Source organism: Diachasmimorpha longicaudata, chromosome 15 (genome assembly GCF_034640455.1).
Source record: "Diachasmimorpha longicaudata isolate KC_UGA_2023 chromosome 15, iyDiaLong2, whole genome shotgun sequence".
In the NCBI taxonomy this organism is placed as follows: Eukaryota; Metazoa; Arthropoda; class Insecta; order Hymenoptera; family Braconidae; genus Diachasmimorpha; species Diachasmimorpha longicaudata.
The window spans coordinates 4,776,908-4,796,568 of record NC_087239.1 but is presented as its reverse complement, the minus strand read 5'-3'; the positions used below and the strand labels follow the sequence as shown (position 1 = coordinate 4,796,568).

The window sequence follows — 19,661 nt, the reverse complement described above, 5'->3', positions numbered from 1 at the left end:
GTCTGAAATTTTGATACTCCATCCACGAATTTCCGATTCCCCTGGCACCCTCATCCCTCCAGTGCCTACCCTTATCGATTTTGTAAGCTCGAGGTGCTCCAAACGGAATAAAATTAACAAATTTGAAGCCTAAACTCCAATACTCACCAGATCGAAATTACTTGTTTTCAGAACGATTTCAGAATATCCTGAACTCTATTAAAACGATCATCAAATACAATTATCAATATTATTTCTTAATGCCCGAATTTTTATTCTATTTCAATCATGAACTCAGCTTTGACTCCCCTCTCGATTGTGATGTTGCTGCTCCGAACATTTTCGGAACCAGGCTGGTGCTCCAGAATAGCAAAGCTAGAGAGAGGCTGTCTCACTCTCTCCCTCCAAACAGCGGTTATGCGAGCCGCAATATGTGCCCCAAGGGAGGCCCATAAGGGACAGCAGCAATCCGCCTCGATTCATGGGTTAGAAAAGCCCTGATTTAGCATTAAAAAAGGCCGAAAAATCGATTCAGTCACGATGAAATGCACGAGCTGGTGGCACGTTAGTTTAATACTATTCTCATATTTTGGTGTCAGGTGTGCTGACTGTGGTAAGTTCATAAGCATTATACATCATTACAAGCATCAAAATTTGAGATATTCTAACCTAAACTACGTTCTCTCACGTACGAAAAATTTCGTAGAAAAACGTCAATTCTCACAGGAATTCTGCTGGATTTCTGATGAATGTTCCATTATCTCCGGATAAATAGGAACAAAATGGAGCCATTTTCTTGATTTTTCAATAGAAAAACTTTCAGGCAAATAAAATGATAATCCGAATTAATTTCCATTGATCGTTTCCAATAAAATTGTGGATCAAATTGTGGGTTTTTGGAGAATTTTTTCGTCCATGTTAGACTTAATAATATGTGTATATTTTCATTTTGATTCCCTCACTTAACGTTAATGTACATTTGTTTCAACAATCGATAGATAAATTACAAATTAACCAGACGATGAAATATGAAACAACGACTGCTGTACCAGTATTTAATGCCTCAACGAGGATACTTGACACTAACGGAACAACTCCGAGTACATTGATCTCCAGTGTGACACCTGTAACTGAAAAATACACCACCTCGGCAATAGCACCCACTGGTGCACCCTACACAACGAAAGATAATCAATATTCGAGTACTAACGCTGGTGGATTGAGTACAACTCCGATTCCACCGGGTCCATCAGACACAATCGTCGAGGGACAATTTCACACACTTAGTTTTATTGGTGAGTTTAATTGTTCTTTATTGTACTTTTGTCTAGCTTTATTCGTCAATTTTGATTATCTGCTGGGATTTGGGATACGAAAATAGAGGATTACCTCGAAAATTTATTGGTAATTGTCGAGATAACCGAGTGATTCAGAGAAAGCAGAATCCCATAATAAAATGGAGGATTTTCTTTTTTTCTCTGTAAATGTCAGAATAAATGGAAGAATAATAAATGCCAATTTTCACTCGTCACTTTTTTTATTTTTATCAATCGTGCATTTGAGTGATTTCAGGGGAAAATGTCAGTGGAGATCTTGGAGTTTATCAAGTCTCCACTGACACTGTCTCGTGATTTTTCATCCCAAAATCTATCGTTCCTACAAATTGGAAATTTAACAGACAATGAATTAGGCTCATCACATTATTTTGATTTCACGAGATGTTTTAGGCTGAAGACATTTTCATTGTAAATATCTCTGGACAATGGCCCCTAGTCATTCCTTCTCGATACGAATGACAAATTCAACTGAAATTTTTCTACCGAATCAATAAAATAGTGGCACGATTCTAGAAATCTCGAAGTGAATGAAATAAAAAATTCAATTCTCTTAGCACTTCGACATAATCAGCTAAAGGATGCATCAGAGACTCTGTGTCAACTGTGATCCATCAACATAAGGTCTAATTACTACTATTTAATGATAAATATTGCCTTTTAGGTGGATGTCTATTTACTGTATCTATTATCACCGTTGGAGTACTCATATGGAAGATGTACGAAGCCAAAATCGAACGTAGCTATCTAACAATCTAGCTGAATTGTCACTAATTAATTGATGAATAAAAAATATTTTTCTACGTTTATAATATTCCCTCGTCCATTCGTTATTTACTCTCTCAATCCCCCCATCGACACGAGGGACAAGGTGAAGGACAGATATTCATAGAATTGGTTCCAATGATTTTCTCATAGTTTTATCATCAATCGAATTCACTACTTATTCTATCACTCGAAGAGAAATCTATACATTAGGTATTCTCCTCTCAATTAGACTTCTCTGCACCCATTGATTTTTTAAAATCGACATAGAAGACAGATTATGGAAGAAATCATTCGCAAATTGATAGAACGAAATTGCGAAGTGTACCGTCAAACAAACTCCAAAATCTCCTGAACAAATGAACCAATTTCCCCAAGTCACATCTCATTTTGAAGTCCCAAGAAAAATCTTGAATATGAAAGCAAAAATGTTGATTTTCACTCAACCGATCTCGACTTATTGGCAGTTAAAAGCTAACACAAAAATCCATAGTAAAATCGACAAATATCGTTCCATCACTTCGTTCCTGAAATAACGTATTTCATCAACAGATAATATTATCATATTTCTCACGTGAAAGTGAAGTTCTAACGCACGTAACACTCGTTTTCCTAATCTTTCATTCCACATTCACAATAATAATAGAATGCAGCCGTGACCCTGGATGATTCGTGTTCAGAATTCTCTACATTTTCTCTGTAAATCTCGAGGAAAAAAAAAATTCGACAACGATACATCAATGATTGATTTTTCAAAAATTGGCGCACTCGTTCGTTCATTACAGATATGTGCATTGGTGACTGGAAACAAGAGTTACATATATTACATATTCTCTGTGAATGCAACAGTTGAATGCATCAAGTGTTACAGGTTGTAGTATCTACAGTTACTCAGTATAAATAGTTGATCGTACAGCATTAATTTTACCATTATTATTATTTTTGTTTTTTAATACCCGTGCAGACAGTCAGAGTCATTACTTGCCTCCCACAATTGTCGTAAGTTTATCTAATATATCGGAGGAAGTGGTTGGAAGTCTATTACGTCTCGTAGAAGATTATCTCGTTTGTGGAACGAAGTGGGGAAGTGAGGTAAGTCAAATTCGCTTGACATTTTACTTCAATCCCTCGTTCTTACCAGGAAAGCTATTTCGTTCCACTACTTCATTACTGAATTATCAAATTATCTCTGTTGTAATTGAGGATTATAGGGGGGAAGAGATGGAGACATTCCGTTGGGGAGAAATCCGTGTGAAGACGGAGAAAAAAACCTGGATAAAAAGGGCAAAGATGTGCGAGGGAATTTTTATGGAACTTAATACTTTTTTAGGTTTTTATCACATTTTTTGATGATCCATTATTTTTCTATAAAATTTTACGAGCTCTTTGTTTGATTTCCTCGATGAACAGACTCAGATAATTTAGACATTAATTTGTAAACCCAAAAACCTCGCACTTATCGATGCAATTCAGCAGTGAAATAGTGGAACCCTCATCACAAAATACAATTTCATATAAACCATTTCCAATACCCTCATTCCTCACTCCCCCACACGACACCGCTTAAGAACGCAAAACTGAAGCCGAAAAACCACTCGAGCAAATGCTCGATCATGTCGCCACCCCTCAAAGAATGAAACCCTCTTAAGGGTGTTTTACACCCTTTCAGTTAATTTCCACATTTTTCTATGCCCCTGGGAGACGATCGATCGAATAATTTTGACCCAAAAATTTCTCCAAAAATCCATCGAAAAACATGGGAATCACCTGAAGAGGAGCCAGTGCCCCCCGAAACCTCCAGACCCTCTCAATACCGTCTACAGCGATAGGCGCAGATAATTGTCAAAATTATTGTTTCAAAGCACCCCATCGACTGCTCCCCTCTCCTTACTCCCTAACAAAAACAAATTCATTATAATGATTCCACCGATTTTCCTCCGAATCAACTCCAGGCTTGAGTTGCTCAGCACTGCCACCAGCAGTGCCAGATCCACAGCTGGCAACGAGTTTAAATCCCTGCTCCTGGAGCATGTCGAATGCCTGCTCAATGAAGCTGTGCTTGAGGAAGAACCTGGAGGTGTATCTATCGGACATTCCATGATCAGGATCCCGGCTCTCGTTGAGTGTCTCCCCGAAGACGTCCCTGCACAGGGCGACACGTCCACAGACAAGTATTCTGGACAATTTCCTGAACTTGACGTCGGCAAGTCCATCCCGGCCGAAGGCAAAGCTACCGCGATAGCCAACGGTGATGTAGCCAACGGGACGTTTGCCATTGGGCTCCTTGATGGCCCTCTCCAAGCCAGGAAGTCTGTAAAAAACTGCCTCGCAGCGGAGTCTCTCACGCTCGCGAAATGCCTCCGGCAGGATCAGCGAGTCATTCCGAAGGAAATCAAGAACATACCGGAACAGGACACCATCACGATCGAGGAAATATCGGCCCTTGGAGTCCCTCTCCAGGCTCGTCTTGCCAGTTAATATCGCTGACAAATGCGACTCACTCTCTTTCATCAGAGTTGATCGCGATGTCGTGTAGAAGACTCCACCCACATTCAATTCAACCACCGACGGCAGCTCGCCACCCTCAGTTAGACTCATTGTTCACGATTAATCACTTCAAGCCTCGATCTGCAAACAGTTGGATATTTTCCTTATCGAGGGGGAGTGAAATTTTTGGGAGGGAAAACAGGGGCTGATTGTTCACTCACTGGAGTCCGTCACCTCGCGCTTGTCCAGTACTGACTGGTGAGTCTCACCAACAGTCGACTCTGGTTGCTGTACGATTGGGGAAAAGTGGATGAAATGCGCAAGGTGAGCTGGCATCCCGCGCATTCAACCCCTCTCCCATCGCCAACTGAGGATTCGATCTGCCATCAGCTTTCACCACCGAGGCACGAGGGCAAACCTCGTCCCTCAACTTGTGCCCATTCCCTGTCCAATTCCGAAGGCCTCCCCTCCGCACTTCCAGCCACCATATGTTCATCCCCCTCGTGATGGTGTATAGATTTTTTTTTCGAATTGGATTAGACGGATGTGGGGGTGAATGAGGTCTTGAGCTTTTTCTGGGATTATTTAAAGCGATGAAAAGTTGCTGGATTATTTGCACTGAATAATTACAGTACATGATTATTTGTTTTGTGTACATCTACATTTAAATAAATGGCCTGGTCGATTCTGGATTAATTTTTAGGACATCATGAGGGCCACCAGGGTGGCCATGAGTCTCCGATGAGGTGTGAAGCTGATAATTTTAATTCTTCCAGCTGACATTCTCTTTCCATGAGCTCAATTCAGTTGTACTTGTGGAAGTTTTTCGAATCGTAAGGGGATGTGGTTGAAGGGCTGGACTGGAGGTTTAGCTCTGATTGATTGCCGGAAGCATTGGGTGCGGGGGGATCTGCAAATCCTCGGAATTAATCTCTTTCGACTCACGATTTGTCGAAAGTTTCAAATCTTCTAGGAAAATCCCTGTTCCTTATTTCTCATGTGATCAATTGATGACTGTCATGAATTTTTATATCCCAATAAAAATATTTCTCTTTCTCCCCTGAAATTGTTCGATCCTCCGTCACTCAGGAATTGTATGACCTATTCACTGTCCACCCTCTTGATTAATGTGAATTGCATCACAATGAAGAAGTGACGAATCATTTGATCGATCTATCGCATTGATGTTCATTTTAAGAGGAAATTAAAGCTCCGAAAATCATTCATTTCTCGAATGATTCCTAGAAACTCCCACTGGTGTGAGTGCCTTCGAAAAGAATTTCATGAATATTTTTTGTTGCTTTTAAAAGTATTTTGTCAAGTCGGGACGAGCGATTTTTACTCGTTGGGGGAGATCTTGTGCTTTCGACTCGTTCGCACCTCTGTACGTGCAAAAAAGCCCATCGCACAAGCCCGGAAATACACTATTTCCCCTCGTTTAATCGAGTTTCCTTTGTTGGCGGAATTTGGGATCATCAGCTGTGATTGAAGGTCTAGACTGGAGATTTCGTCTTGATTGATTGCCGCTTGAGGGCAGACTCCTGAATGCATGAGAATCTATAGATCCTCGGGAAGGATTTTTTTCAATCTCAGATTTATGGTGGAGCAATAATTCAAAGTTCGAAGTCTTCGAGGTTTTTTTATAAATAATGAGCTTACCCGAGAAAGAAGACAGTCTTACTGCCACAGTTTCCAATCAAACTGCTCATTTACTTCGTTAATAATTTCCGAATTAGTTTGATCTCTCATTTAACTCATAACTTCTCAGCAAATAATTTTAGAAAATGAAGTACCTAATTGTCTCCCCTTGGAAATTAATCCCCCACTTTAATTTAATGCGTCAAGATTATTACAGGGGCTTTCAGGGAAATGGAGATGCTAAACTAGTCATGAATCCTTTGTTTCAATTCACCCCTCTAAATTTTCAATTAAAAAAATTTAACAGACGATGAATTCTCGTGTTGAAAAATTGTTCCCTCCGTTTAATCACGTTTCCATTGTTGGAGGGTGAAAATCGGGATCATGAGGCTGTAATTGAGGGTCTAGCCTGCAGTATTCATCTTGATTGATTGTCGCCCCAGGGCGAACTCTTCAATGCAGAACAATCTATAGATCCTCGGCAACTATCTTTTTCCAACCCCCGCTTTTTGATGAAGCAATAATTCAGACTTTCTACTTTGACTGTCGAGCGAAAATTTACTCTATCGGAATTCTGTCTGAATAAAATACCAATAGAGTGGAAAAACCGATGGGGAGAAAATAGAAAAGTTGGGGGGGTTCAACTGGGATAGCCTCGTCATGTCTAAATATCAAAGGAAATTCTTTTTGATGTAGTTGGTCAATACAAGCCTTTGGAAACTGTCTCTCTGGCGTTTTTATTTATACGGTATTCCATACAACCCGACTCGTACTACATTTCAATGGTGATTTATTTTTCTTCTCGATAAATGAACAAATTTTCTAGTCTGCTCGAGGGTCAAGTGGTAAAACGGAAATTATCGACATTCCATTGGTCCGTGACTCCTCGATAATTGTTAAATAGAATTGATCCTTCAGGCGTTTTTATTGATCTTAATTTATTTTTCTATTTTCCAAAAAAGAATGACAATTTTTCTCGTTTTACCACCTCCCCCCCTGAATCAACAATTTACACAGCACTTCTGATAATATCGGAGTATTTCTTGACTTTACTGGCAATGCTCATATCGACATACTTGTCGCCAATTGACACGAGCATTCCCCCAATAATGGCAGGATCGACCTTGGTGGTGAGCAGGAGAGTTTGGCCCTTCTGGAGGAACATTTTCAGGGCTGATTCGAGTTTGCCCTTGGTGTCGGCGTCCAAGGGTTTGGCTGTGGTCACCTCGCAGACTACCTCTCCCCTGTTGGCGGCCATGATCTGCTTGAAAGCATTGACAATCTGGCCGATCATGCCGAGACGGCCGTTCTCAGCGAGGAGAACCAGGAGATTTCCCGTTGCCGGATTCAGGCTCAATTTAGAGCCAATTGCTTTGAACGCCTCGGCCTTGGCGCGACGTTTGATTGACGGGTCCTTCAAGAAGTCGATGAGCTTCGCATCGCTCTTAACTAGGCCCTAATAATAGAGATTATTCGTCGGGGGGTGTTGAGGGCTAAGGAGAGACTCCAAGGTCAGAGCTGGAGTTTATTTAGTGATATTAAGACTTTGGTTGTTAATCGCCATTTTTTCAAGTTGATTATGCCGTAGGATGGGATAACAGAGTGGCACGAATGGTTATTACAATTAATTAATCAATTGTTTCTGCATTTTATTGCCATTTTTCTCATTTTCTTTTCGTAAGGGTTTTCCTCGAAAGGTTGAAGTGCTTCAAATAGAGACAATAAAAGATATTAAAAAGGTCGTTCTCGTAATAAAACCGAGGGAAGGCTCGTTAATTTCGATATGTCATGCAAATAACGAACCCACTATTAATTATGTTGGCGGGTCTCATATTAATAGAATCCTATGTTTTATTTATTACTTGTAGTTGGACAAAAAATCGTAATGCGTAGGTTTTATGGGAAGCAGTGAAAATAGTCGAAAAAAAAAACAAACGGCGTATCGATCACCTAATAAAACACGCATGGAATTTGGGCTGTTTTTTTTCCTTTCGCTTGTTGTTTCAGATTTCAATTTAGATTTCCACGTGCAATCGACGTGATGGAAGGGAAGATTTCTGGGGTGATAAGAGTGAGAATGAAAATGTGGAAACGTTGAAACTTGATAAATTAATAAATGTGGTCATTGTTTTTCCGAGAAATCAGGAAGAATTGTTGTTTGATCCAGCTACGTTGGGATTTAAGAAACGAATAAAATGTATATATATACAAAGGAAAGACAATTAAATAAATAAAGGGATGAATAGAGGAAAAAGGGCGGTGATTCTGGATTAAAATTTTGTCTGAGAGTTTTTTTAATTTTATTTAATCGTCGGTTTCCCCTAAACAATCCTGATATCAAATTTTGGTGTCAAGGGGTCCGTTTGGAACCCGAGTTATAAATAAATTTTAACGGTGAATATAAGAACCTTTGGGCTATTCGTCCCTTGATCGTGGCACGTACTTTGATGATAAGAGGCCTTATCGAAAATACTTTTGCCTCGGCTAACAAATAAATTAATTTTATGGCGGAAAAATCCATAAAATGTAATGCTTCATTATAGAATAGTTTTATGGGAGAATATTATGGAAAGGGTTGTGTATTTGGTGGTCTTCAGGTTTACGACAGTCGATAAACATTGAAAATATTTTTTTGTCAATGGAAACAAGTTTATCTCTCAATAAATTATGAATAATCATCTTTGAATCGAGACGACAACTAAAGATGAAGTAAACAAGACTTTCTATCAATGACCAGTAACTCCAGATCCGCAGAGTGAAAATTAATTTTTCTAGTATCATTTTCAAGATTATTTCATGACCTTGAAAATGAATTCATACTCAGAGAAATCGGATCGTTCAGTCAGGAGATATCGAATAGTTACGAGACTGTCAATTTACCTCACGTTCCCTTCTCGATTCAAAGGATTGTCCTATCGATTGTCAACTTCATAAATAATGAAAAATTTTACCTGGAACTTCAGGAGATCCTTCTCCACAGCATCGAGTGCTGACTGTTTACTGGCTGCTGAGTAAAGAGCAGTAGCATAACGTCCCTCAATACCAAACAACTGAATCGGCGGCTGCAATAAAAATTTAAAGAGTTGATAGGACACATGGTCTAGGTTGGTGAACCCTCCCCATAAAAAATTCCACCCTTCCCCCAACATAACCCCCCATCCCCCAACTCCACCTTTCACTCGAAGTGTTCCTCTTCCCTCTCATTCCACCCTCAAAACCCCACAGTAAAAACTTAATTCATAAAACCAAGAACTCGAACCCAAGAATTACATAACGAGACGAATAACAAATAAATTCCTGTACCTTCACCAGCTGCCGTGACACCGCCGATGAGGAGAACGACCTCGCCTGTAAAAGCCCCAATAATCCATTAAAAAATCCTTCAATTACTGAAAAACAAACTAAACATGTCAAAAAAATCAAAAACTTGCCAAGACACTGAGTCGGCTGGTGGTAGCCATTTTGGAGTGATTGAGAGGTTAGAACAGTCACTTAGACCTTGCCACAACGACTGAAAGATCTTGGTGAACCCTTAGAAGACCCGAAGAACCCCAAAAATCTGGTGATAACCCCGTATTTTAATTTTTTATCTCCTCGTAATTCCTGCAGAGAGAGATGGCAAAGACCTAATTGGATCGACCAATGTGACTCCGCCTTTACTACCTTTCAGTCCCTCTGCCGCCCAGTGGGGTATTACTGGTTGATAAATCACTGAACGCAACCCCTGGACAACATGTTCAAACAGCATAAAACCCAACGATGAATTTTGAGAAACCATCAGCTCGAGAAACTCATTCCTTCCACAACACTTTGGGAATTCTGCTGAAAGCAGTTGAAGGGCATAAGACAACAGTCGACCTGAGGAATGAGTCGTTTGTCCATGGAACAGTGGAGCAAGCCGATGGGTAAATAACGAATGAAAAATATTTGAAAAGTGTCATCAGTGATTCTTAGGGTTTTTCTCTGTCAGGTTTATGAACGTTGTGATGAAGGACTGTGTCTTCACGGACCCCAGAGGCGACAGATTCCCCTTCGACACATTTTTTGTGCAGGCCAGGAACATTCGTTGTGTGCATATCCCCACAGACGTGAGTAATTTTCGATGAATAACCATTTTTATTGACAGATTATTGGAGGTTGGGACATTAGACCCCTTGGGTTGGTATTTTTGACCCTTTGAGACTCCTAACAACCGAAATAACAATATCGTGGGATTGGTACAAGGGGGGAGAGTTGTCCAGGTGCCGGAGGAAGTAAATCATTGCATTTGACTTCATTTATCAGGTGTTTTGTGATTTTATGATACGTGGGAACATTAGAAACTCTTCGGAAGTCTTATGTGACAACAAAGGATTAAATGCACTGATACTTCGACAAGAAAAGTTTTCAGTTGTTTTTGCGATAGCGGTTGCGTCAAAGTGAAATAATTGATCTGATCAATTCCACTATTAACGCGTTTTCTGAGAGAAAACCCCCGCAATAATCTCGAAAAGTCGTACCCAGCATCAACTCTGATCCCCATAAACCCAAGAAAAGAGTGTTTCGTGTTGAATTCTTCATGATAACGATTGCCCACAAATTCACCAGTTTTCTCTCCAAATTGCATTGTAATAATCCTTCCGCAACAATTCATCGAGGAATATCGGTAATCACCTCAAGAAACTGTCGCCAACATCGCCAATTCCCCCTGAAACGTCTCCAAAGACTATTCTGCCAACGTCCAACGATGTCTACCTTCAAATTCGACGATTACGACTGCATCGGTTTCGACTTAGACAACACAATCCTCTGGTACAACATTACGAACATGGTTGAGATGGAGTACCAGGTGATGTCCCGTTTCCTAGTAGAGCAGAAGGGCTACAACGCCGAGTACCTGGAGAAGCCCCTGACGGACGAAGCCATCGACTTCCTCCAGAAGGGCCTAATTCTGGACCTGGACCGAGGGAACATCCTGAGAACAAATCGTGACGGTGTTATCAAGATGGCCAGCCATGGCACGAGGTTCCTGACATCGTCAGAAATCCAAAAAATCTATCCAAATCAGAGATGGGAAGGTATCGATCTTCTGACGAAGGATCCAATGTCCGTGTGGAACGGGCCCTGGTCCCAAAAGGTCCGAGCACTGATGGACTACTTCGATATGCCCTTCTCATTGGTCTTCGCTCGTGCTGTCGATGGGATAGACTCCAAAAGCGAGATACCTATCGAGAAGTACGATATTTGGCCTGATATATTCGCAGCTGCTTGCAACATGTTCGAGAGGACCAACTTCAGGGAGGAGAGGGGACGGTATTTCCAGGAACTCAAGAGCAATCCTGAGAAGTACTTCAGAAAATGTAGCAAAGAAATTGTGGACTGGATGAGGGAAGTGAAGAGAGAGAAGACAACGTTTCTGATCACGGGATCCAACGTGGACTTTGCTAATTTCACAGCTACTCATGTCATTGGAGAGGACTGGAAGTCTATGTTCGACGTTGTCATTTGCTTCGCGAAGAAGCCGGGTTTTTTCGTGAAGGACTCGCCCTTCTGGACGGTCAACGATCACCAGGAGAAGGAAATGATCGCTGGGGAAGAGTTGGCGAGGGGTGGGGTGTACTCTCAGGGGAACTGGGAGGAGCTGAAGAGCTTCCTCGGGAGACTCAGCAAGAAGAAACACCCGAAGTGTCTGTACGTGGGGGATAATCTCCTCCAGGATGTTCAGATACCCTCGACACTCGCGGGGCTGGACACAGTGGTCGTCAGCGAGGAGCTGCATGCCGAAGGGATGGTGAACATCTCGTGGCCACATCCTGATGAGAAGTATCTGGTGTCAAGGGCCTGGGGATCTTATTTCTCGGTGGACGATGGAGAGTCACGAGAGGATTCGCACTGGTCTAATGTCGTTGAGAGCCACTCGAGGATCTGCATTCCTTCTCTGAAGGTCGTGGCGCATCAGAGGATTGATGAGGCCTTTAGGGCGTTCGATAGGGGGCACGATAAGACCAGGGGGTTCCATCCAGCTGCACCTGCTGGCATTCCTTCTGAGGCCGTGTCGTAATGATGGCTGTTTTCTTGGCAGGTTCCAATTATTCCTGCTATCAAACATGGCCTTGAGTCTCTCCATTCGAGTTTCGGGAAGGTGCGGCAGAAGAGGACCTTCAGGGAGAAGAGGCTCAAGGAGAAGCTCGCGCAGGATAAGGCCGCTTTGCAGGAGATTTTAGTGGCGCAGGAACAGTCGAGTGACGTAGGGCAATAGAATAGGGACATGTACTTCCAGAGATGCATATTTTTGTAAAAGCGTTGGACCAAATACACAATTATCAGAATAAAAGCTGTTGTTTTTTGAAAATCATAATTTTTAGGGGTTTAAATAGTTGTGATTATTTTTTTAGAAAGTCGGAAGAGTTGGGAAGAAAAAAAATATGATGAAAACACTCCTCGTAAAAAAACATTGACTTTATTCATTTGTTATTTGTATAAAAATACACAATATGGAAAGTTCCTGAGATTTTTAAACAATTCATGCTTTACGGTATATTGAGCCTTCGTGTCTGTTTTGATTGGATTCGAACACTCGTTCCTGTCAATAAGAAAATTCGTGGACGCAAAAGTGAACTATAATGAAATCATAAATAGTTGGATGAATAGTAAAAAATCAAGCCAAAGGAGAGACTTCAGACTTTAGCAGAAACTCCCCAAGTCTCATTATTGTCTTTCGACAGCCAGTGCAATGCCCATTCCTCCTCCAATACATAAGGAGGCGACTCCCCTTTTCCCTCCAGTCCTCTCCAGCGAATGAATGAGTGTCACCAGGATCCTCGCACCTGAGGCTCCAATAGGATGACCCAAGGCAATGGCTCCACCATTGACATTGACTTTCTCTGGATCCAATCCTAATTCTTTCAGGCAGGCCAGCGACTGAGATGCGAATGCTTCGTTTAGCTCGTAGAGGTCGACCTCGTCCTTCGTCCAATTGGCTTTTTTCAACTGGAGATGATTAATAGAATTAAAAAAGTTTTGGGAACTTCTGAAAATACAAAGCGACTGGGACTCACGACTAGTTCAACTGCTGAAACAGGTCCCATCCCCATGATGTCAGGCTCGAGTCCGGTCTCAGCTATTGCTACAATTCTTGCCAACGCTGGAATTCCTCTCGCAGCAGCTGATTCTGCTGGCATCAGGACTACTGCTGCCGCACCATCATTTATTCCTGAGGCATTCCCAGCTGTTACTGTACCTTCAGTCTAAAAATAATGCAACAGGATTTTCTTTTATTAATAAAAAAAATTATTTCATTATCTTTTCAGTTTACTTTAATTATTTTTTCCTATAGTTGTGGAAAGTCACCTTAGAAAATATTGTCCGCAACTTCCCAAGAGTTTCTACTGTCGTAGAAGGCTTAGGGAACTCGTCAGTGGATACAATGATCGGCTCTTTCCGCGAGGGAACTGTAACTGGAACAATTTCCTTCTTGAAATAACCAGCAGCTATGGCAGCTCCTGCTCGTTGTTGGGATTTCACTGCGTACTCGTCCTGCTCCTTTCTATCTATTTCAAATTTTTTTGCTACATTTTCAGCTGCAAAATAAAAGGAAATCTTCGTTACTATAAAAAAATCTCATTTTCAGTTTCTCGTTCTTCCTCTTGTTCACCTGTGACCCCCATGTGTACACTACTGAAAGCATCAGTCAGTCCATCAAGAATCATTGTGTCAATCAGAGCTCCATCTCCCATTCTAACACCATTTCTCATGTTAATGGCATGAGGTGCTTGGCTCATGCTTTCTTGACCTCCAGCCACCACCACCTCCTGCTCACCAGATTTTATGGCGAGATATGCGTTTGTCACTGCTCTGTGAAGATAATTTTTCAGTCTTCTCCTTTCTGTTCAACAACTAGGCCTCGTTATTGAACTGGAATATTATTTCCATACTCACTTCAGTCCTGACCCGCATATCATATTTATTACGTAAGCAGGGACCGATGTCGGTAGTCCAGCCTTTATCGCAGCTTGACGTGCTGGGTTCTGTCCCTGGCCTGCTGTCAGGACCTACAACGATCAATTTATAATTATTTCCCTAATTTAATTTAAGGAGGAAATGGGACGATAAAAATATTTTTCAAATATATCTGTCAATATTGGTAATTCCATTCGATTATCTCCACATTTACCTGTCCCAGGACGACCTCCGACACATGACACGGATCTAATGTCGCTCTCTGAAGACTCTCTTTGATCACAATGCTCCCCAAGTCCGAAGCTTTGAGAGACGATAGAGATCCACAGAATGATCCTACAGGCAAACATTAAAGAATAATTAATTTAGTGAATGCAAGAAAATTGCTTTTAATTAAAAAATCTATTATCAAAACTTGGGCTGAAGACTTCTACTTGATCATTATTAATTGTTACTCATTTCTAAGACATGATAAATATCAATGAATTAATAGGGTTCCATAATAAATAAATATTAATTATTAGTCTAGAGAGGTCCAATTCGATCGAAAATAAATTCTCCATTTATCCGAATAATCCATCATCAATATTAATTACACAATTAGACACTCCTATCATTAAATCAACTAATTTGAAATGGAACTCGCATGTTCCCGTTAATGACGAAATATTTTCAAGGAATTTATCGAGGAAACGGTGATAGCGAGTTCAACGGTATTTTCGAAAGTGGGTTGACACCCAGCTGACCGATTCAAATCGAGTATAATGTCAAACCGAAATATTTCCAATGGTTTATAACTGTAGTAGAACACCACTAAATTAATCCCACCATAAAGGCTTCCCGAAACTAGTCATTATCGTTGAAAACCGATTGATTAGGGATCGTTAGACTCTCACAAATTGCCAGGATTTAAATTTCGCGTTTGACATACATTCCGGCCCCTTGGGATATGATTTTAAAGGGGATATAATGGGCCAATTGAGTGGGTCAACTCACCAATGGGTGTCCTCACAGCAGAGACAATAACGACTTCTCGGTTTGACATGGTGATGTTCACGGAAAATATTTAACTTCAATTGGGTTTAGTAAGAGTCGAATATTTATGCAATGCCGCCGTCGATGCCGATGGTGGGAACGAGTCTGACACACTCCGGGCGACTCCGGCTGAGGCAACGTGTCGAAGTCTGTCGTCAGGAGCGTACGAGGGGAAGGGGAGCCCTAGTCACGAGCTGCTTGAGGTGATTGAGCAAGTGGGCTTAATTGTTTGATTTCTTTTTGTTTCCGTAAATGAAAAATAGCCTCGCCGGCATTAGTGCACATTGATTTGTCCAAATAACAATGGATTTCCTTGGACAGCCGTTGGGAATGGGTGTGCAGCGCCATTAGTTCGTGCGTTGGCCGTTATGCTTCCCGCGCAGCGGCCATGCCGGCCATGCAGTCACCATTACGCTTTGGCGTCCTTTGTTCGTGCTCCCCATTAATCCAAGTATTTGACGGGCTAAATGCGTGAAAAACTCGGTGATTTTTGCTCGAACGTTCAAGTGAAGTGTTGTTGTGAATTGTGGTGATCGAATATTCAGTGCCCCCCACCCAGAAACATACGTGTTCCTGTTGCATCAGCATGATAATTCAGTCCCTCTTGAACCCCCTGCTGAGTGCACTGCGTGGGATTTTTCTCTAATAATTCTAGGAGCAGTCGTACGACAATTCGCAGCTTTGCGTAGTTCTGCGACTACTCCTAAAATATTACCCACCTGTTCAACATTCTGCCTAACTTCATTCTTGTGACGTAATTAGCCATAGTCTGATCAACCTGAAATCTAAATCATTAAATTGAGGCATAAAATTGTGTAGAATGCCAGTGCATCTAATTTTCAAAAATTCCAACGCTCCCAGCACACGCCCCTGTTGTCCTAACCTCCCTGACCGTTCGTTCCGAGTGTGCCTGAATCCCCCCGATCGCGATTTGTTTTTACCCATCGTGCATTGTGACCAGTGACTGGTGCTAAGATGGCTGACAACAAGGAGGAGATTTCGGAGCTCGTCAATAAACGAGGTAATTACTTAATTCCTTGATGTTCACTGCTAGTGCCCACCTGATAACATTATTACCACATCACCGGTGAGTTCAGTGTGCCCGACATCGGGCCGATGTTCGTCGTATATTCTTTGAAACAATTGCCATCTTGCAATCGACAGTGCTCCGGGTCAACGGGCATGGAACGTTGCCGATTAATGATGAAATGAGAAAAAGGGATATTCAATTTTTTTTTTCCTCCTGGGGGCCCAGGACATTGTTGGGGATTCGTTTGTTTCGGATCGATTGGTGATAATTGGGGTTTTGGGGTGACATTTTATCGGAATATTGTACAACTGTCAGGTCGTTGAACGCGCGGCTTTTTTGACAGCCCGTGGCAAGAGAACAGGAAACGTTTTGACCAGGTGAACATACCCCCAGTGATAATCCACGTCTCATCGGGGACAAGTAATCGAGATAAGGATAACTCTTGTCGTGATATTTGCACTCGGGGCTGACGTCAGAGTGCCCTTGAATTTGTCGGGTAATTTCCAATAGGGAGACCGGGGGGGATATCTTTATTCTCAAAAATTCACATGAGTAATCGGGTGGGAGGCATTAGTCCCGGCGCCAGACATGTGTTCGTCGTCCAACAGACAGCACCTCGTATTTTTATCCTCCCTCGGAGGGAGGAACGAGAGGACCAGCAGGAAAAACTATGCTGGAGAGCTACCGTGGGAGAATGGAGACGATGGATTTTTTTAGATGGGCCAGACGATTTTTAGTTGAAATTAATTTACTGCGGAATTGGCCGGGGGTGAGGAAGTGTACTGAGGGGATGATGGTGTTGGACGGAGGAACGTTTTTAGTTTTCCGGGGTTCAGACATTTTTCTGTGATTCATTGATTCCCATTTGACGTTCAGGTTATGACGAGTATTCTGGGGCTTGTAGAGGTTAGAAAGTATTTATGGAAATTAATTTCTGGAGGGGAGAGTTGGCTGCAGAAAATGTCTAGGGAAATTCCCCCTATTTTTGGAAAAGTTCCTGGTATTGTTCAAAAACTGGGAGTTTTAAAATCATGGGAATAAATCAATTATTCTCGCGCTGTAATGGGGTATCGAGAACGCGATAATTTAATAATCGATAAATTAATTTAATCAATATGCCTGGAGGAAAGTTTGAAAAGACAAATGGATTTGTGTCATCACGAAATTGAGGCTCAACAATCGGGTCATTGATTCACAAAAACTGACAAAATGATCAAATTGATTCAAGCGATGAATTTTTATTAAAATAACAAAATCCGTAATTCAATTTATAAAACTTATTCGTTGAAATCATATTAATCATTTTTTCACATTTCCCGCAGTTGCAGAGTTTTAAATTTTCCTCTTAGGAATAAAGAGAGCAGCATAATGAGGTCCGCAAATCGAATCTAAATTTGTGTCGTCGAATGTGCATGTATGCAAGCAGTAACACACTTGCCTGGTCTCCACACACTGGTAGCAACTCCGGAATGATACTAACATTAGCTCACGGTCGTCACTCGAGTCATCGTGTGGAGTGCGAATTGAAATAGTCATTTTGCGTTAAGTGGAAAAGAATTTTTGCCAATTTTCTGGAATTCCTTACGTGCCCCTTTACCTATTGCGCAGCCTACCTTTAATCTCGATATTTTCTTTCGGCCCTTCGTGACGGCTTTTCTATTCTTTTTGCAGTTTTTTTTTTCATTCTCAGGGATTTTACCTGAGGGCGTTAATATCAAAGGGCGCGCCTTTGTCTCGCGTGATTCGCACGAATAATTCCACTGCTCCCGTTCCATTTTTCCCCAGTTTATTTTCACTCTCAGATCCAATTCTTCCCTGCAGTTCAAAATTCTCCAACTACACCATCGAATGGAAAATTTGAAAAATCCAATAAAACCAAAACAATCCTCATCAATTCAATTTTAAATCCAATCCATCATCACTTCAGTTGCTTCACGATTTCTCCATCCACCAAGGGGCCCCTCCAATTAGAGTATTGAATGGGAATTAGTTCGAAATGTCCACCTGACAAATAAACATCAACTGCTGCAGGAAAAAAAAAACTCAGGACGTCGAATGCCCCTGACTGCCTGTTAAATTGTCAATAGTGGTCGACAGCACCTGCATACTGGTTCCACCCTGTCTCTCCACCTGCTCCACTCCTCGCCATCCGCAGCTATACCGATGCCACATACACCCTTCTGCATTACAATTTGCATGACTGGCGCGCCCCTCCCCATCCTCTCGAGCAATCTTGGGCCGTTCATTTGAGTTTCTTGGACGTGGAAAAAAAGACCGGTAACTTGAAAAAAAAAAAAGTATCAGAAAAGTGTCGGTCAGAGAGACTCATCAGAGGTACTCGTGTACTCTGAAAAATCAATAAATCACGCACTCTTGGGCTGATTGGATGCGCTACAATTGCCAGTTTTCTTTTTATTTATTTTTTTTTCATCTATTATTATTATTTCCACGTGTTTGGTGTTGTTGGAGGCTTTTGCCATTGCGGTTATACTCCGTTACGCGAAATAAACGCACGTTGCGTGCACGACACCGGTGGTTCTACCATTGCGGAAATATTACGAGCGAAACGGTGAGATCAAATCTTAGGGGAATCGGGAGATGAAGGTGGGAATCCGTTATTCATGAATCGGAATATTCTGGAAATAACGTGGGATTGTGGGGGATAGACTCCGGGTGAATGCAATAAATCGAATTTCTTGGATTTTTATTCATTGAACACCTTTGCCAATTTTTTTAAATAAAAAAATGAATTTATACAGATAATTATGATGTTATTAGTCACTGAATCATTTTTGTAATTCAATTTTCAATGACTAGTGATGTTCTTGAAGAATAATTCGGTTCTATTCATTGATATAGAGATGTCTTAATATTAATCCAGTTGGTGGTGAGTTCCTCAGCGAGTTTGTTATAAAAATAATGGGTCGATAATTCACAAAGCCTTCGGGCCATAGACACTGCGTCAGTCATTGTTGAGACGCCTTCTTGTCTAGAGGTAGATACATCTCTCAATGAAGCAAGACATGTCTGGTGGTTCATTAATATCTTTTAAAATGAATATTAGAAAATTTAGAACATTTGTGATTTTCTTTTCTAGGGAAAACTCTGGAAATAACGTGGGATAATATTCAGAATGAAAAAATTGAGTTTAATTTTTTTCTGGGAATAATTACTATCACATTTAGTATGAAAATTTCAAAAAATTTCTAACTCATGGTAACTCAGTTTGTTTGATAATTTCTAATGTTTTTTTTTTCTCCGTGTCGTACACTTCTCTCCACGCACACTGAATTCACGATAATATTCAACTTTCTGCTATTAATGAGCATAGACAGAAGAACAAAAACCAGTGAGAATTCCTTCAGGGGTTTCAGTACACCATGAACGTCTATCAGACTCGTTATAACCTGGGATATTTCCCCGGAATTCATCCTTTATTTCACAGTGAAATTCTC

At 41.2% G+C, this 19,661-nt stretch overlaps 7 protein-coding genes across 15 annotated transcripts in view; 4 read left to right on the top strand and 3 right to left on the bottom strand.

Moving 5' to 3' along the window:
- The first annotated feature begins 293 nt into the window (after positions 1–293).
- Positions 294–2,380, top strand: LOC135169436 (uncharacterized). The gene is made up of 3 exons (XM_064134470.1): positions 294–592; positions 978–1,274; positions 1,978–2,380. Exons 1-3 carry the CDS (start codon positions 520–522, stop codon positions 2,070–2,072), a joined length of 465 nt encoding a protein of 154 aa, XP_063990540.1. The 5' UTR covers positions 294–519; the 3' UTR covers positions 2,073–2,380.
- Positions 2,212–6,777, bottom strand: LOC135169431 (BTB/POZ domain-containing protein KCTD16). The gene is made up of 2 exons (XM_064134462.1): positions 4,787–6,777; positions 2,212–4,706 (listed from the first exon to the last, which is right to left on the bottom strand). The coding sequence occupies exon 2, from the start codon at positions 4,674–4,676 to the stop codon at positions 3,966–3,968; it is 711 nt and encodes a 236-aa protein (XP_063990532.1). The 5' UTR covers positions 4,677–4,706; positions 4,787–6,777; the 3' UTR covers positions 2,212–3,965.
- Positions 6,778–6,921: 144 nt separating this feature from the next.
- LOC135169433 (ATP synthase subunit O, mitochondrial) lies at positions 6,922–9,777 on the bottom strand. The gene is made up of 4 exons (XM_064134464.1): positions 9,635–9,777; positions 9,507–9,551; positions 9,155–9,265; positions 6,922–7,659 (listed from the first exon to the last, which is right to left on the bottom strand). The coding sequence occupies exons 1-4, from the start codon at positions 9,662–9,664 to the stop codon at positions 7,213–7,215; spliced, it is 633 nt and encodes a 210-aa protein (XP_063990534.1). The 5' UTR covers positions 9,665–9,777; the 3' UTR covers positions 6,922–7,212.
- Positions 9,778–9,954: 177 nt separating this feature from the next.
- Positions 9,955–12,516, top strand: LOC135169437 (U7 snRNA-associated Sm-like protein LSm10). The gene is made up of 3 exons (XM_064134471.1): positions 9,955–10,108; positions 10,174–10,291; positions 12,265–12,516. The coding sequence occupies exons 1-3, from the start codon at positions 9,963–9,965 to the stop codon at positions 12,439–12,441; spliced, it is 441 nt and encodes a 146-aa protein (XP_063990541.1). The 5' UTR covers positions 9,955–9,962; the 3' UTR covers positions 12,442–12,516.
- Positions 10,411–12,271, top strand: LOC135169422 (5'-nucleotidase domain-containing protein 1). Its single transcript, XM_064134443.1, has one exon. It carries the CDS (start codon positions 10,762–10,764, stop codon positions 12,241–12,243), a length of 1,482 nt encoding a protein of 493 aa, XP_063990513.1. The 5' UTR covers positions 10,411–10,761; the 3' UTR covers positions 12,244–12,271.
- Positions 12,517–12,620: 104 nt separating the features above from the next.
- Positions 12,621–15,410, bottom strand: LOC135169426 (acetyl-CoA acetyltransferase). Its single transcript, XM_064134451.1, has 7 exons — positions 15,138–15,410; positions 14,356–14,477; positions 14,121–14,233; positions 13,837–14,036; positions 13,533–13,762; positions 13,241–13,429; positions 12,621–13,172 (listed from the first exon to the last, which is right to left on the bottom strand). Exons 1-7 carry the CDS (start codon positions 15,184–15,186, stop codon positions 12,891–12,893), a joined length of 1,185 nt encoding a protein of 394 aa, XP_063990521.1. The 5' UTR covers positions 15,187–15,410; the 3' UTR covers positions 12,621–12,890.
- Positions 15,411–15,578: 168 nt separating this feature from the next.
- Positions 15,579–19,661, top strand: part of LOC135169415 (MAP7 domain-containing protein 2-like) — a 76,092-nt gene continuing 72,009 nt past the window's right edge. For 5 of the 9 annotated variants that reach the window (XM_064134429.1, XM_064134425.1, XM_064134415.1 and 2 more), the window contains exon 1: positions 15,580–16,197. In XM_064134429.1, coding sequence (XP_063990499.1) covers positions 16,152–16,197 — 46 coding nt within the window. In that variant the 5' untranslated portion in view covers positions 15,580–16,151. Of the gene's footprint in view, positions 16,198–19,661 lie in introns of all 9 variants that reach the window. The other 4 variants (XM_064134409.1, XM_064134406.1, XM_064134400.1 and 1 more) reach the window with 2 other exon arrangements.